General features: G+C 34.2%; 3 protein-coding genes across 4 annotated transcripts; all 3 read left to right on the top strand.

Annotated features, from left to right (window-relative positions):
• The first annotated feature begins 1,214 nt into the window (after positions 1-1,214).
• LOC138137807 (pickpocket protein 28-like) lies at positions 1,215-3,805 on the top strand. 2 transcript variants are annotated; one of them, XM_069057360.1, is made up of 7 exons: positions 1,216-1,572; positions 1,629-1,871; positions 1,920-2,171; positions 2,223-2,695; positions 2,747-2,806; positions 2,861-3,038; positions 3,089-3,805. In XM_069057360.1, exons 1-7 carry the CDS (start codon positions 1,460-1,462, stop codon positions 3,312-3,314), a joined length of 1,545 nt encoding a protein of 514 aa, XP_068913461.1. In that variant the 5' UTR covers positions 1,216-1,459; the 3' UTR covers positions 3,315-3,805. The 2 variants fall into 2 exon arrangements, with proteins under 2 accessions (XP_068913462.1, XP_068913461.1); XM_069057361.1 differs by lacking the exon at positions 3,089-3,805 and having other exon boundaries at positions 1,215-1,572; positions 2,861-3,059.
• Positions 3,806-5,912: 2,107 nt separating this feature from the next.
• Positions 5,913-8,119, top strand: LOC138137809 (pickpocket protein 28-like). The gene is made up of 7 exons (XM_069057363.1): positions 5,913-6,032; positions 6,083-6,325; positions 6,374-6,625; positions 6,677-7,149; positions 7,204-7,263; positions 7,318-7,489; positions 7,539-8,119. Exons 1-7 carry the CDS (start codon positions 5,920-5,922, stop codon positions 7,762-7,764), a joined length of 1,539 nt encoding a protein of 512 aa, XP_068913464.1. The 5' UTR covers positions 5,913-5,919; the 3' UTR covers positions 7,765-8,119.
• A 628-nt stretch (positions 8,120-8,747) lies between these two features.
• LOC138137805 (pickpocket protein 28-like) lies at positions 8,748-11,111 on the top strand. The gene is made up of 6 exons (XM_069057357.1): positions 8,748-9,118; positions 9,163-9,405; positions 9,451-9,699; positions 9,980-10,512; positions 10,564-10,750; positions 10,801-11,111. The coding sequence occupies exons 1-6, from the start codon at positions 9,006-9,008 to the stop codon at positions 11,024-11,026; spliced, it is 1,551 nt and encodes a 516-aa protein (XP_068913458.1). The 5' UTR covers positions 8,748-9,005; the 3' UTR covers positions 11,027-11,111.
• Positions 11,112-11,710: the final 599 nt, after the last annotated feature.

The following is an 11,710-nucleotide window of genomic DNA, read 5'->3' as shown; positions in this document are numbered from 1 at the left end:
ATATTGAACGAAAAAAAGACACAAATAAGAAAAAATAAAACAAGATAAAATTCTGTAAATTCCGCAAAAAATTAAAAGCTAAAAAACAAGATAAAATTACATTACAACATTCTCGACATTTTCTTCAGAAAAGGGAAGCTCTTTCAAAAGTACAAAATCGTCATTTGCAGAATCTTCGTAAGGTTTTGGTACGCAATCGGTGTTTACACGACCTTTTCTCTCATTCACAAAACTATTTGCTTCAAAATGATTCTCAACATTTTCCAATGTTCAATGTTTGGAACCTCATCTATTTTGCAAACATCCTTCCAAAGTTGCATTTGGTAAACATCTTTGGGAAATTTGAAGAAATGCTTGTTGACAAAGCCTCCAGAAATATTGACGTAATACCAGTTGTTGCATCCTAAATATTTACAAAAATAGTTCTTTCGGTCAACAACTTCCATGACTGATGTATGTAATGACAAGAGACAAATGAAGTATTAAAATAAAATTTTCCACTTATCTTGAACAATGATGTATGGATGTACCTATAGAAATAAATTTTTGACAGTTAAATTTAACGAAAGTATTTTATTTGTCCGAAAAAGTGTTGGATCGTTTATTCCTGGTGCTTATTTTGGTGCATAATAAGAATAACGAACGTTCATATAATCGATAGTAACAGTGTGATGAAGAAATGTCTAATACAACAGCCAAAGTGATGTGTAATGTCTAATACGCCGCCGGATAATCGCAATAATTGTCCTGTCACCATAAGTTATGTAAATAAGTAATTGTATTGCAAATAGTAAATTTCCCGTTTTGTTGGTCGATACAAAATAAATATGTAATTTTTCCAATAATGTCTTTTGCTTGGGCTTGCTCTAACGAAGGCTCAGAAAGACGTAGGAGAGCTAGTGGCCGACCAAGAATTACGAATAAACGTCAAGAAAGGTGTCTTCGGCGGTTGGCTTCAGTTAACCCGTTTGAAACAACTCAGTCGGTGGGGGCTACTTGGAGGGTTGAAAAAAAAGTTGCATCCGTAGTATCACTGGATCAGTCAGTCATGAAAAGAAAACAATCATAGCCAGCTCGCTCCCAAAGATCGTGAACGTCTTGTAATGTAAACATATTGATCTCGGTTCGTTTTAGTTGTCATGCGCGAACCGGTTTTGTTTACCTTCGCTGAGTATCATACCTTGAGAGGTTACCAATTACCATAACCCAACACGAAGCACACATCAATGCGCGGGAGGGGGAAGGTCGCGGGTGCTAGTTCGCAAACTCACAAGATTCTATTCAAAATTCCCCCTCTTGGTTTAGGTTTATGCCCCCCGGGATGGCACAGACCATTCCGATGATGTAAATATTGAGTTGTTGTAGTATAGTAGTTGTATAAAGTGAACGTGTGAAATTGTCATTGACGAAACTACATATTCCTTCAGTTTCCTTTTCAAATAGCTACAAAAAATACAACATGAAAGGCACATTTGTTAAAAACGTACAAAAATACTTCACGGAATACTGCAATCGCACAACCTTTCACGGTTTTCAATACTTGGGAGAAAAGGAAAGAACTCTTTTTGAAAGGTAGAATATTTATAATTTTACGACGAAATACAATAACGTTTAATATTTTACTGTAGAATTTGGTGGTTCATTGTATTTTCCATTTGTTTGGGTGTCTGTATAACTTCGATTTGCTTCGTTTACCAAAAATGGGAAGAAAGCCCTGTCATTGTAAATTTTGCCAATGAGGAAAGTCCAATCTTCAAAATTCCATTTCCTGCAGTTACCGTTTGCCCCGAATCAAAATCTGCAACAGACAAATTCAATTTTACAAAGATAATGCAGAAGAAAGAAGACGGAATGTCACTGACGCCCTTAGAGTAAGTATCGCGTGCGTTTTCAATCAGATTGTGACTTGGAATTTTTAGAGAAACTCAATTTGAATACATGTCATTAATTTGTAATTATTATTCAGAATTAAATTACACCAACAATGAAATGTTTTCTGACGATTTCTTTGAGTTCCTTGATGAAGTGAAACCCAGGTTTCAACTAGAGAACTGCTCCATTCTCGGTTACGATTATGTATGTCGTAGAATTTTTGTTCCTATAATTACAGAAGTAGGAGTATGTTACACTTTTAACATGGTTGACCGGAGTTTTATTTATAGAGAGAACGTGTAAACCATCTGCACTAGTTTTGTGAACGTGTATCATTGTTATTGTTTTAGCATTAATATTAAAAATTATCTTAGAGTGAGGCCAACAAGTTCTGAATGGTCTTTGCAATATGGTTACGATAAAGATGCAGGCTTAAGTTCTTATCCGCTTCGAGCATTTTTAGCAGGTGTCAAAAATGGACTTCAATTTAACATTCGAACTACTCGTCAAGATCTGGATTATGCTTGCGGCGATTCACTTCAGGGTTATCGAGTCATACTTCACACTCCGATGACGATTCCTCGACCAAGTCAATCATATTTCAATATTCCTTTGGACCATGCTGTTGTAGGTGGGATCGAACCAGTGATGATAACCACTTCCAAAAGGATCAAAACTTACAGTCCGCAAAGAAGAAAATGTTATTTTGAAGAAGAACGAACGCTGAGATATTTCAAAATTTATTCTTCGGCAAATTGCCAACTAGAATGCCTCACAAACTACACTTTGTCATCTTGTGGCTGTGTCAATTTCTTCATGCCAAGTTAGAAATGTAATACTTTGAATTTAGTTACTTAATATCGTGTTGTTTTAGGAGAAAATGGGACTCAGATTTGTGGTACTAAGAATATTGAGTGCATGTATAAATCAAAGAGTAACAATTAAAGCAGCTTGTTAAACAATTATCTTTACTATTGTATCATTTTAGGAAGTATGTATCTGGAGAAATTGCGATCAAAACTAGAAAACAACTCGAGGTTTCTAGATGATTGTGACTGTTTACCAGCTTGTGCAGATCTCGCTTATAAAGTGGAACTTTCACAACGTAATTGGGAATGGAACAAATTGTTGCATGCTCGAAGACAATTACCTCGTGTTGGCAACAGGTTCAGATCATAATTTTTAAATGGCAAGATGACGCTATATTTATTTTTAGATCACACTTGTCATCTTTGACTATATTTTTTAAATCAGACAATTTTATTGCATCCGAAAGAAACGAACTGTATGGACCGATGGACTTTTTAGCGAATTTTGGAGGAGTTCTTGGGTTATTTACAGGATTTTCTGTGCTCTCTCTGATGGAGATATTCTATTTTCTGTCAATTAGAATAATTTGCAATTTACGACTACATGGACATTGGGCAGGAACTGATAACTAAAGTCACTTTGTTAGTCTATTAAAAAAATTATATAAAACTAGAGTTTATCCATTTTCAATATACACTTTTGTGGTGTAACAGGATACAACTTTCTTATATTGTAAATGCAATGTCTCAGGTAATAATAAGGTTATGTGTATTTTTAAGAGGTTATAATGTACAATAATGATCATTTTTGAAGGTATAGATTTGTGATAAACTCCGTTTCTGAGTTCGATGCCGGTAAGTCGTAAATCCGAGTTGTCATAAACAGAGTTTAGCTAAAACGAGTGCAGTGCACCCTCCAGGTGTTAATTTTAGTGATATTATTTTACTCCCTTCACTTCGGCAATATAAATATTTAGTGATCAGACAGTTCCTGTGGGGTTAACTGCTGAAGAAGATCTGCCTGTTGCTGCGAGTCGTTTAAGAAATAAAATTCAGTGGCTTAACAAACTGTATTCTGAAATTGGCGACGAAGAAAAATTATTGAAGAATATTTTGAAAAATTCCTGCCCTTTTTTATTTTTAAATACATATTGTTAATTATCAAATTTATGAAAAATATACTCATTACAAAAATCATAGTACGTTATATTTATTGTTTTTAGTGAATTTCTCTTAAACGAAAAAAACGAGGTAAAATTTTTTCGGCTCAAAAGAAGCGCATTGAAAAGAGGAATCCAGCGGTGTAGAATTCATTGTCACATAATGTTTAATAAGGGAGCTATGACCGTTTAAATATTTCTTTGATGTGCAAATTCGATGGTTCATGGTTTTTTCGAAAAAAATTTTTGTCGCCGATTCGAACGAAATTGCGGTGAGTTATTGTATTGTATACGCTTGCCCGATATCGTTTTCTGGCGACTGCCGCGCCGCCTCGCGGAGGCAGCGCGCAACTCTCAGTTAATGTTTTCAAAATTCCGCCTGTCTTGATATGTAATATCACTCATTAAAACACAGGAGTTTTTGAAATTTTCGCATTCAAGTGTACAATAAATCGTGCAAATAATAACTTGCGGCTTTCAGTCGATTGATTCGAGCTGTTCACGAAAAAAACTTGTCTAAAGGTAAAATTTTCGATTCCGAATTTAGAGAAATATTGGCGCCTCAAAACACCAATCTCTATAAATTGTTGCTATATTTTAAATACAAATGAGTAAGTTCAACGATAAAATTTCGATTGGGAACGTTTTTAGTGTAATTTTTGAGATTTGGCGATTAAAAACATTGGGCCGCATGATTTCCCTTTCATTAAAGTTAAAGAACGCCGTTAAATTGTTTTGTCTCTGTCTAACATAGTGCTTGGCATATACTCTCACTTTGTCTAATCAATTACATATTTAGCTAATGAAAGGCTTAACGAATGGGAAATCATACGGCCCATAGGTATTTAAAGAGGAACTAGCGCGATTTTAACAGTACTTATTTGGAACATTCTCATTGCCAAAGAGCAATTTCATGCACAAAATTGCGATTTTTTGTCTATTCTCCTAAAGATCAAGGGCATATTAAGATGCAACGAAATAAAAATGTTTTGAGGACAATAATTCCTAACATTCAATGATTTTACTTCAAGTACTTTGTCCAGTGTATTTAACGCACTACATTAATCATGTAAATTATTAATGCAATTGAAATTAACTGTGTTATGCGTCAACTGTTTATTTATTGTATAAAAAGTAACAATTAATTGTTGTTTTTTAATTCTCATGAATAAGAAGTTCTTTGTTGTTAGCAAGTACGCATGCCAAATACATGATTAAAATTTCAATTACCGATTCTTTTTTTCGGTATTTTGGAAACCCGGAACACAACAAACACCTCCCCGATTGATCACTCTTTTCTTTTTTCTAAATAATTTGAATTTCTTACTTTCAAAAAGTCAATTTTACACGTCGTCAAATACGAAACTGTTTGTTTACAAACTGAAAAACGCCGCGCTCCGCCGCTTGGCGTCGCGTCAATCGATGTCGGGCAAGCCTATAGGATGAGTTAAATTTAGCCATATGGACCGATGAACTTTATAACGAATTTTGGAGAAGTTCTCTCTGATGGAGATTTTCTATTTCCTGTCAATTACAATAATTTGCAATTTGCGACTACATGGACATTGGACAGGAACTGCTAACTAAAATCACTTTAATACTCTATTAAAAAATTCGATTCATAGTGACAGTTGTTTGACGTTTAATAGCTGAGCTCTGACACTGTCAAAGTCAATGCCACCTCTCATCTAAATAATTGTTGATGGCACGGTACGAGTATAATCTTGTAGCGTCATTGATTCTTGGTTAACAATTTAGGTTTTTATAACAAATAAAGTATAGTTTGCACCGAATTACTTATTATTTGATATGAAGTACGACCCATTAAGAGCCCTTTTGTTAGTCCCCAACGATCCTTTTATCATGCCATTAGTATTCCTCTGGGACTAAATTGTCCCCGCAAACCATACTAACCCGAAAACAATACTACTGACTGTATTTTTTTACTTTTAACTTAATCAGTGAATTACTTTCATATAGTAAACATTGAATTGTTGTATAAAGTGAACGTGTAAAGTTGTCATTAACCTACACATTCCTTTAGTTTCCTCTTAATCAAACACAGAAAAAAAAACAAGATGAATGGCAGATTTCTTAAAAACGCACGAATATACTTCAGGGAATACTGCAATCACACAAGCTTTCACGGGTTTCAGTACTTGGGAGAAAAGGGGAGAACTATTTTTGAAAGGTAGCTTAATATTATTATTAACAAACAAGTAAAATAACGTTTCACTGTAGAATTTGGTGGTTCGTCGTATTTTCCATTTGTTTGGGTGGCTGTATAACTTCCATTTACTTCATTTACAAAAAATGGGAGCAAAGCCCTGTCATTGTAAATTTTGCTAATCGTGAAACTCCAATCTACGAAATTCCATTTCCTGCAGTTACCGTTTGCCCCGAATCAAAATCTGCAACAGACAAATTCAATTTTACAAAGATTATGCAGAAGAAAGAGGACGGAGTGCCACTGACGCCCTTAGAGTAAGTATCGCGTGCATTTTGAATCAGATTCTGACTTGGAATTTTTAGAGAAACTCAATTTGAATACATGTCATTGATTTGCAATTATTATCCAGAATTAAATTACACCAACAATGAAACTTTTTCGAAAGATTTCTTTGAGTTCCTTGATGAAGTCAAACCCAAATTTCGTTTAGAGAACTGCTCCGTTCTCAATGTCGATGAAATATGTCGTTGGGTTTTTACTCCTATAATTACAGAAGTAGGAATATGTTACACTTTTAACATGCTTGACCGGAGCAATATTTATAAAGAAGACGTGTAAATCATTTGTACTAGTTGTGTCAACACGTGTCATTGTTATTTTTTTAGCGTTCATTTTAAAAATTATCTTACAGCGGGGCTAGAAAATAGTCAATGGACTTTGCAACATGGTTACGATAAAGATGTAGGCATAATTGCTCATCCGCTTCGAGCATATTTAGCAGGTGTTAAAAATGGACTTCAATTTAACATTGAAACTCCTCGTCAAGATCTGGATTATGCTTGCGGTGATTCACTTCAGGGTTATCGAGTCATGCTTCATACTCCGATGACGATTCCTCGACCAAGTCAATCATATTTCAAAATTCCTTTGGACCAAGCTGTTGTAGGAGGGATCCAACCAGTGATGATAACTACTTCCGACATGATCAAATCTTACAATCCGCATAAACGAAAATGTTATTTTGCGGAAGAACGAAAGCTGAGATACTTCAAAGTTTATTCTTCGTCGAATTGCAAACTAGAATGCCTCACAAACTACACTTTGGAGTTTTGTAAATGTGTCAATTTCTTCATGCCGAGTTAGAAAAGTAATACTTTCATTGAATTTAGTTAATAACGTCATGTTGTTTTAGGAGAAAATGGGACTCAGATTTGTGGTACGAAGAATATTGATTGCATGAAAACAGCAGAGAGTAACAATTAAAGCAGTTTTTTAAAGAATTATCTTTACTAATGTATCATTGCAGGAGCTATGTATCTTGTGAATTTGGGATCAAAACTAGGAGATGTTGAGCCAGATAACTGTGATTGTTTACCAGTTTGTGCAGATCTCACTTACAAAGTTGAACTTTCACAAAGTAATTGGGACTGGAACAAATTGTTGCATGCTCGAAGACATTTACCTCGTATTGGCAACAGGTTCAGATAATAATTTTTAAATGGCAAGATAATGCTATATTTATTTTAGATCACACTTGTCATCTTTGACTCTATTTTTTAAATCGGACCATTTTATTTCATCCGAAAGAAACGAACTGTATGGACCGATGGACTTTATAGCGAATTTTGGAGGAATTCTTGGGTTATTTACAGGATTTTCTGTTCTCTCTCTGATGGAGATATTCTATTTCCTGTCAGTTAGAATAATTTGCAATTTGCGACTACATGGACAATGGGCAGGAACTGACAACTAAAATCACTTTGCTACTCAATATTTAAAAAATTAGATATACAGGGTGATTCTAAAATAATTTCGAAAAAAAACCCGGTAGTTAGTGATGATGAGAAGAAGTCATAGACAAAAAAATTTTCGCATAGAAGTTTTTCGTTTTCGAGATATAAATTTTCAAAAATACAAGGAAATGGGTTAACTTCCATCGTTTTGATTTCACTCCCAAAAGTCATCTACGCAGAATTATTTCGTGTCAAGGATACTTCCATTTTTTTCCAAACTCATTTCAGAATCACCCTGTATAAAAGGATATGTATAGATTTGTATCACTGTAGGTAGTTAAAAATGTGTTACGTATTAGATTTTTAAATTATCATTGCACCCTCCAGGTGTTAATTTTAGTGATGTTATTGTAAGTGTACCTATACTTCTTTCACTTCAGAAATAATAATCACGTGCACATCACGCAGTTACTGTGGGGTATGTTATGCTACAAGTTTGGTAACAGTTCGAAAAAAGTTAAAAAACGAGACTCGAGGAGCTGCAAATACATAGTATATTATTTTATTAGTGGTAAAAATGAAATTTTATATGGCGAAGCTGAAAACTTATCTTAATTCAGCTAAGCCATACAAAATTATTTTTACCTCGAATAAAATATACTATTTTATCTTCAAACGCAATAAAACCATAAAACGAACACCATTTGAACGCAATTTTAGTGGTTTAAATTATTCATAAATTAATAAAGTGGTCTTTTTCAAAACCCAGTTTTAAATAATTGTATGTTCACAATAAATTTTAGTAAATGATTTCGCTGAACTCTTTGATTTTTTTAGTTTATGTGATTTGCCACATAAAGTAGTCAATTTTGCTATTTTATGTGTTTAATCCACGGCCTCCTAGATTCATGAAACGAGTCTCTTATGAATCTAGGAGACCGTGGTTTAATACATAAAATGACACTTTTACCTTGTCATTTGAGAGACACAATTTGTCACTTTTATGACGTTTGAAGATAAAATATTTTTGTAAAATCCTTCATAATATTTAATCCTTTACATAGTGAATTACCCCACCCATTTAAATTGCTTTTTGACGTGCCATCATCGTAAATATCTACAGCAACGATTCATCTGGGGATTTGAATTGCACGAGAAACAACTGGTTAATTTAATAAAACCAAATTGATGCCTTCATAAATACACAATTATAATTGAGTGTTGATAGAAAAACATCAAGCTTTCATTGCTCGTCAAGAAAATGAAGACGAAAAGTTTTTGGCAGTGTGCTCGAATTTATTTTAGAGGATATTGCAACAGCACCAGCGTGCATGGATTTCAATATTTTGGAGAAAAAAGAACAGTTTTCGAAAAGTGAGTTTTGTTCTTGTTTTCCTGTGCAGTACTTATAGTTGTAGATTTTGGTGGTTAATCATTTTTGCTATTTGCTTGGGAGCTTGCGGGACATCGATCTACTTGGTGTATCAAAAATGGGAACAGAGCCCTGTTATTGTAAATTTTGCAAATAGGGGGACACCTATATACAAAATTCCTTTTCCCGCGATCACCATTTGCCCAGAAACCAAATCTGAACAGAAGAAATTCAACTACACAAATATTCACAACAAAAAAGTAAACAACATAAATGTAACGGCTGACGAGTAAGTAGGAATGTTTTCGTAACGAGGATACAAAAATTTTTTTAGAAATATTCGGTTTGAATACATGTCTTTAATCTGTTCTTCATCTTCGGAAATAAACGGAAGTTACACTACTTTTCCTGACAAATTCTTCGATTTCGTAGATGAAGTCAGACCTAAATTTGATATGCTTAGTTGTACTTACAGAGACAAACCATTAACTTGCGACAAAATTTTTAAACCTGTCTTAACAGAAGAGGGAGTTTGCTACACGCTCAACATGTTAGACAGGAGCGAAATTTTCAGAAATAATGTGTAAGCATATCCACATTTATACAGGGTGTATTTTAAAAATGTGCCGAAATTTTACCTACGATGTTGTTTGACAATGTAGAAGACTAAAAGCAATTTAAAAAAATTGTAGCTCAAAAAATAAATGTCATTTTATATTTTATTTTTTAACATAGAATTTTTTAGATATTTTTTCCGAGTTCTACATGAAGCCAGTAGCTCGTGGTTAAAATATCTGTACAACTTTCAACAACACCCTGTATATCCACATTTTGTCAAACTTTTCTCATTCTCCCCATTGTAGAGTCCATTTTCGAAATTACCACAAGTTCGGCAGATACTCTACTAACTGGTCTATAGAAAACGGTTATACAGATGGTGCTGGGTTGTCAACATATCCACGGAGAGCTTTGTTGGCAGGAGCCAAAAACGGTTTCAGTTTCCATTTAATTGCATTTTCAAAAGATTTAGATTACTTGTGTAAGAATTCCTATCAGGGTTACAAAGTCTCAGTTCATCCTCCAACAAGCTTACCAATTCCCAGTCAGGATTACTTCAGAGTTCCTCTAGATCAAAGCGTCGTAGCAAAGATTCAACCGGTGATGATCAACACTTCGGATTCAGTGAGAGCTTACAGCAAACAGAGAAGACGTTGCTACTTCCAATCAGAGCGCCATCTGCAGTACTTCAAAATCTACAGTTCTGTTAACTGCGATATAGAATGTTTAGCTAATTATACGCTAGACGTTTGTGATTGTGTTAACTTCTACATGCCTAGAGATAACACCACTAGCATTTGTGGTACGGAGAAATTAGAGTGTATGAGAGACGCGGAAAGTAATATTTAGACAGTTGTCATTACTGTTACATCATTAAATGCGCTTCTAGGAGATATGCAGTTGAAGAATTTAAAAACAAAACTAGAAAAAGGCAAATCGAAGAAAAAGATAAAATCCCAGACAGAATGTGATTGCTTACCACTTTGTACAGATTTGAGTTATGACGTCGAAACGTCGCAAACAGATTGGGAATGGAACAAATGGTTTGAAGCCCAAGATGCGGAATCGTTGGAAGGGTTAGGTACTTGTAAGAAATGATTATATTCGCTTACTTTCTTTGTTACAGTACTCATTTGTCTTCCTTAACAATATATTTCAAATCTGACGATTTTTTGACATCTATGAGAAACGAACTCTATGGACCGATGGATTTTTTAGCAAATTTTGGAGGACTCCTAGGTCTGTTTACTGGATTTTCCGTTTTATCGATGATGGAAATCGTCTACTTTGCGACGGTTAGAATGATTTGCAACACACGTTTGTACGGGCACTGGTCAGGTCAGGATTCTTAAAATACCACCCAAAAACCTAAAACATTTACAGTACCGCTGACTACTAAATACTTGTCATTTGAAATGTATCTTCGCAACTCTCATGTTCAGCAATATAAGTAGAAAACGTAAAAATCTTTCGCGAATCAATTTGTGACCGATTAATTTTACAGCTTTAGAGTGGTAAAGAACGACTCTCAAAATATTCTTTTGCTTTATAAAACATTCTGTGTTCTCTTCATAATACTTACATTAATTTTGAATCTAGTACACATAAAAAGTTTAATTTGCAGTGTATCCTGCAGGAAAGTTATTTTATTAGCTTAAATGTAATTGTAGTTATTTACGGTACGAGTGTGTTATGTTAGCCATAAGTCACGCGACAAAAAGTTTAGGTATAATTTTCTCAAGGCACAACTTCAACAACGTAAATAAATGTAAATATAACTCAACAGTGAGTCACAGTTATAAATTGCACGTATTACTCATAACATACGCGTGACTTATAGACCACTTTAATGGTCTGAAATGAGAACAATTATAACTCTATAAGTGTCAGTCTAGCACATATTACATAAAATATAATATATTATAACGCATTTCCCATTAATAACTTTCCTATAAATCACCCTTAACTATGTATTCCTAAAGGTGACCTTTGCATTTCAATAATTTTAACAAAATTAAATTATTCCCATGCTAACA

Source organism: Tenebrio molitor, chromosome 9, assembly GCF_963966145.1.
Source record: "Tenebrio molitor chromosome 9, icTenMoli1.1, whole genome shotgun sequence".
In the NCBI taxonomy this organism is placed as follows: Eukaryota; Metazoa; Arthropoda; class Insecta; order Coleoptera; family Tenebrionidae; genus Tenebrio; species Tenebrio molitor.
Note: the sequence above shows the minus strand (reverse complement) of the source record. Positions and strands in the feature narration are given on the sequence as shown.